The 4529-nt window shown below is 42.5% G+C and overlaps 1 protein-coding gene across 5 annotated transcripts; it reads right to left on the bottom strand.

Annotated features, from left to right (window-relative positions):
• Positions 1-918: 918 nt before the first annotated feature.
• On the bottom strand, positions 919-4012 carry LOC123069093 (probable prolyl 4-hydroxylase 7). Of its 5 annotated transcripts, none has more exons than XM_044491844.1 (6): positions 3799-3953; positions 2763-2900; positions 2415-2591; positions 1917-1974; positions 1664-1833; positions 919-1495 (listed from the first exon to the last, which is right to left on the bottom strand). In XM_044491844.1, exons 3-6 carry the CDS (start codon positions 2517-2519, stop codon positions 1193-1195), a joined length of 636 nt encoding a protein of 211 aa, XP_044347779.1. In that variant the 5' UTR covers positions 2520-2591; positions 2763-2900; positions 3799-3953; the 3' UTR covers positions 919-1192. The 5 variants fall into 5 exon arrangements, 4 of the variants coding, with proteins under 4 accessions (XP_044347779.1, XP_044347780.1, XP_044347778.1 ...); XM_044491845.1 differs by having other exon boundaries at positions 2854-2900; XM_044491843.1 differs by having other exon boundaries at positions 2415-2900; positions 3799-4012.
• Positions 4013-4529: the final 517 nt, after the last annotated feature.

Below are 4529 nucleotides of genomic sequence, written 5' to 3'. Positions count from 1 at the left end.
GGTCTAGAAACTTTGAGGCCGATAGTATAGGCTTTGGCAGGCATGTGTGGTTCTTTCAACCATATGGTATTGTAACGATTCCGTTGAACTTGCTTGAATAAGTAGTTGTTATACACCTAAAAATTTACAGGCGTATCCGCTGGGGGCTGACTCTCCCAGCGATGGATTCATTTGCTCGAGAGTCGTGGGGCATCTTGTAAACGATGCCAGCTTTAGCAGGTTCAATAGTTTTCCCCTCAAAGAAAAAAAAAGAAGGCTCAACACTTCATGACCAAAGGAATACAAAGAAGGGGGTCAGATAATAATCCATGGAAGTAATTTCAGCGGTCAGTGGGTCAGTGACCAAAGGAATACAAAGAAGGGGGTCAGAAAATAAATCTTGTAAACGATGCCAGCTTTAGAAGGTTCAACTCTTCATCATGACCAAAGGAATACAAAGAAGGGGATCGAACCCGGGTCACCCGCGTGACAGGCAGGAATACTTACCACTATACTACAATGACATTATCATCCAATAACAAAATTTATTATATATTACCTGAAAAAGTAGGTAGCAAATACAGTAGTAGACTGTACTCCAGTTTATATCAATAGACTTTGCTGTGTAGCATGATGATTCCTGCAACCATACTTCCAACAGCCAACTGTTCTATGCTACGCAAGAGCCAAAGTTCACCATTGCAAAACTAAATAAAACCGATAGCTTGTATATGCAGGGGAAAAACCAGCTACTTTTAAGTGTTATTTGCCCTATAATGTTAGACGAGTATTCTTATGATATATATGATCATATAAGAGCCCACACACGTTAGAAATGTTCAAGTCAAAAACATGTTAGGCCCAAAATTATCTATGTACCCAGAAAGTTGCTGGAATGCAAAGATGCAGACAAGTGCGATTATGCATGCAGGCATTGTCTGACAGAACAAAATGAGGTCAGAATTAATTTCCATAACTTTATAAGAGCAGCCAATCCAATACCTATGTACTACATTTCCTGACAACAGTAAAGGTTATCTGTGGGAAGTGCACAATTTGCTGAATCATTCTCCACTTACAACACCAATGCCTGTATTAAACAACGAAAATGCCAAGAGACATCCCTAAGGGCAATGCACGAAAACAAAAAAAAAAAACATCTAGCACGCATGGCAGCTCTTCCTGCCAGTGCCATAGTAGTCTGGACTTCCAATCATAAACACTGGATTCTTGTTGCATTCGCCGGCAGCGGCCCAACTGACACAGTTACCATCTTCATGGTGCAACCATCATCCTCGGATGCCGGCGAACGTTTTGATTTATCAATCTTGCTGGCATGCATATGTTTTATGGCGAGCCATTTCTCCCCTTCAAGGACAGAACAGGCCTCATACTGGCTGTCCTTGTCGGCGATTCCGTCAGGCCTTGAATTGAACAGCAGAATCGCGTTGCCCTTGACAGGTTTAACTGCGTAACCAGCACAATCGGAAGGTGTCCCTTCCTTGGCTTGAGTATCCTTCAGCAGCGCACATATATTATATACAGATTATTATCTCCTTTTCACTTTTCAGTCAAGGAAAGTACATACAAATGTCAGTGTGACTAGTCATTTTGATAAGCACTTCTTTTGTTTGAAAATGATAAGGACTTCTTCTCACAAGTAAGACTGTGATAATGTCATTACCTCGGATCTCGGGAAAACAGTTTCACCACCTTGCTTGATATCAGAAAGGTACATCAAAATGGTCACAAGCCTATTGGCACCACTGCTCAATTGAGTTTCTTGATTTTTAGGGTCACTTTTGTTTGCTCCATACTTCAAAATCTGCATGCTCTCCCCATGCTCTGAGACCACTAAGAATGTGTCAACAGCCAGACATCTAGCAAGCAAGGTTACACGGAATTACAAAAGAGTAATTGCAAGGAACAAACGATACCTTTTGGAATAAAACTCCATAATGATATCCTATCTTCAATCTCCGAAACAACTATGTCCTTCAAAAGGAGTACAAAACATCAATTTTTAGAAGTAGAACAGTCCAGGGCTTAGTAGTAGTAGAACCTAATTTGATATACCTCAATTTATAAAGTTTTAACATCTACTACTATATATCAAAAAGAATGTGCACTTTCTTCACAGATTGCAATATCAAGAAAAACAATAACTCTGACCTCATTTAGTTACATATCTGTTTATTCACACAGGTAACACACATCTAAGCATTAACTTACAGATGATATGGTAGAAGATTGTTAAATAGAGGGATTCAAGGTCTGTTTAATTTTATTTTTCTCTGTCTACATTTTCTGCATGGTTAGAAAAGAGCCAGTCATGAAAGCAGTATGTATGCTCACCTTGCTATCAGCCAGGCGAAATAGGAGGCCTGCATCAATATTATTCTGGAAAATATCATGAAAGCAGTATGTATGCTCACCTTGCTATCAGCCAGGCGAAATAGGAGGCCTGCATCAATATTGTTATGGTATGACCCTATCTTACCACGTGGCTGAAAGAATGAAAACATGACCTTCAATAACATGATGCAAGCCCTTTTTTATAAATAACCTGAATGCAAGGACTGAGTGGTCACACTCCATGTGAGAGAGAAAACCTTCATACAAGAAGACCCTAAATTAAGGTAAGAAACTTGGGATTTGTCCACATAAAAAGAAATGAGCATCTGAGTACATACGCAACTATAAGTACAGAAGATCTTTCATGCGCCACACAATTTTCTTATTATAGAAAATGCACAACAAATTCATGGTAACAAACGCTTAACTGATAGTACAGAGGAAAATCAAAGGAGTGCCACGAGAGTCACTTTGATTTTGAAGTGTCAAAATCAACATGTGAGCTTGGAGTAAATGAACCTTTTGTGGAGTTCAGCAATTTTGGTTGCGCAATATCCAGACCAAACCTGAAAAGGGTAATAATTGGATTGCGCATTAATATCTTCCATGAAGGGAACATCATATAATTGTAATTTACTTTCGGGAACTGGGCGTCGACCAGTTGGCTAGAAGCAGGTGTGCGGGTGCACGCTCAGCCTATTACCCGCGTTCGAGCCCTGTGCTCCGCAGGGTGCACCTCATGGTTATTTCTAATTTAAAAAGGCACAAACATTTGGCGCGCCTTCGAGGAAAAAAGGTAATTTACTTTCTCACTATAATTGACTTAGCTCTTTCTGTAGCTGATGCTAAATTTGCATTCTACTTCAGTGGCAATTGACAAGACTAAATTGACAACGTAAACTGTGTGATCATCAAAGTATTTCACTCAAGCTTCAAGCCAACAAGTAACCTGGTGTCAGTTCGATAGAGGCACACGTGCGTGGGTGCACAGCCAGCCCATCACCAGTGTTCGACCGCTGTGTCCGAGAAAAGTTTGTAATACTTTCTCATTATAATTGACTTGCCCTTTTCTGTACCTGATGTTAAACTGGCACTCTACTATGATGTAAACTGCATTATCATCTTTCGCTCAAGTTTCAGGCCAACAACCAACCTAATGTCAGTTGACCATCTCACCCATTAACACAACCAGTCACTGCTACTGCTGACGCAAGACTGAGATCAAGACTTCATGGGTTGTTGACCCTGCATTTACTATTGCAGAAACTAAGCTACCCACATCAACTACTGAACAAATCAAAGCATAACTCAACAAAGATCCAATCCTAGAAACTGAATCAAAGCGGGCAGACACGGTTCATCCCGAAATAGAAACACATCCTGGCATTCTGGGGCCTGGTTACCCAAATCCAACCAGAGATCCTCACAGGCACATCAGATGGATGAAGAGGAAGAGGAGCTTACTTGCGAGAAGAAGCCAGAGCGCAGGGCGGGGCAATCGCTAGACATGCTGCCACAAGCACCAGCACGGCTCCTGATCCAGATCCCATGCCTCTTCTTCCCCGTCAGCCCCCTGCAGATGAACAGATCCGCATATCTCTCGTCTCAGTCCCGTCTCTCTGTAGTACTGTAAGCCATTGAGAGAGAAACGGGGGCCCAATGGGCCGTGAAAGCCCACCGAGAACACAGACAAATGGCAACAACAGTGATAAAAAAAAGATGATGATATAATATGGGGATAGATAAACAAACAACGACGCTGGTTTATTCATACGAATTACAGTACATAGGATTTGCATGCAGTACAACAGTTGGAATTATACAACACAGATAAATACCACCATGGTAAAGTTATTCACTTTCAGACAAGATCAGCCCGTCCCTTTTTTGTTTTGTTGCTATGTATCAGCAATGTCAATCATCTACTACTGGGTACGCGACCATGGTGGGTGGACGGCTGATCGATCGGTCTCACTCTCACTCCTTCTCCTGCTCCGGCAGCAAGTCGCTGTAGATCCCGCTGATCTTCCGGTTGCTCATGAGCATCAGCCTGTTGGGCTTTTTGCCCCCGTTCTCCTCGGTCATCTGGGCAAGACGATCACGCGCGGCCGGGGGAATCACCGGCGGGTATGGGTACGCCCTGGCGGTGCCCGGGGCGGCGTAGCGCGGCCCCGGGGATGTCAGCACCTTCTGGT

This window comes from Triticum aestivum, chromosome 3B (genome assembly GCF_018294505.1).
Source record: "Triticum aestivum cultivar Chinese Spring chromosome 3B, IWGSC CS RefSeq v2.1, whole genome shotgun sequence".
Taxonomy (NCBI): Eukaryota; Viridiplantae; Streptophyta; class Magnoliopsida; order Poales; family Poaceae; genus Triticum; species Triticum aestivum.
The sequence above is the reverse complement of the archived record's forward strand: the minus strand, read 5'-3'. Positions and strand labels throughout refer to the sequence as shown.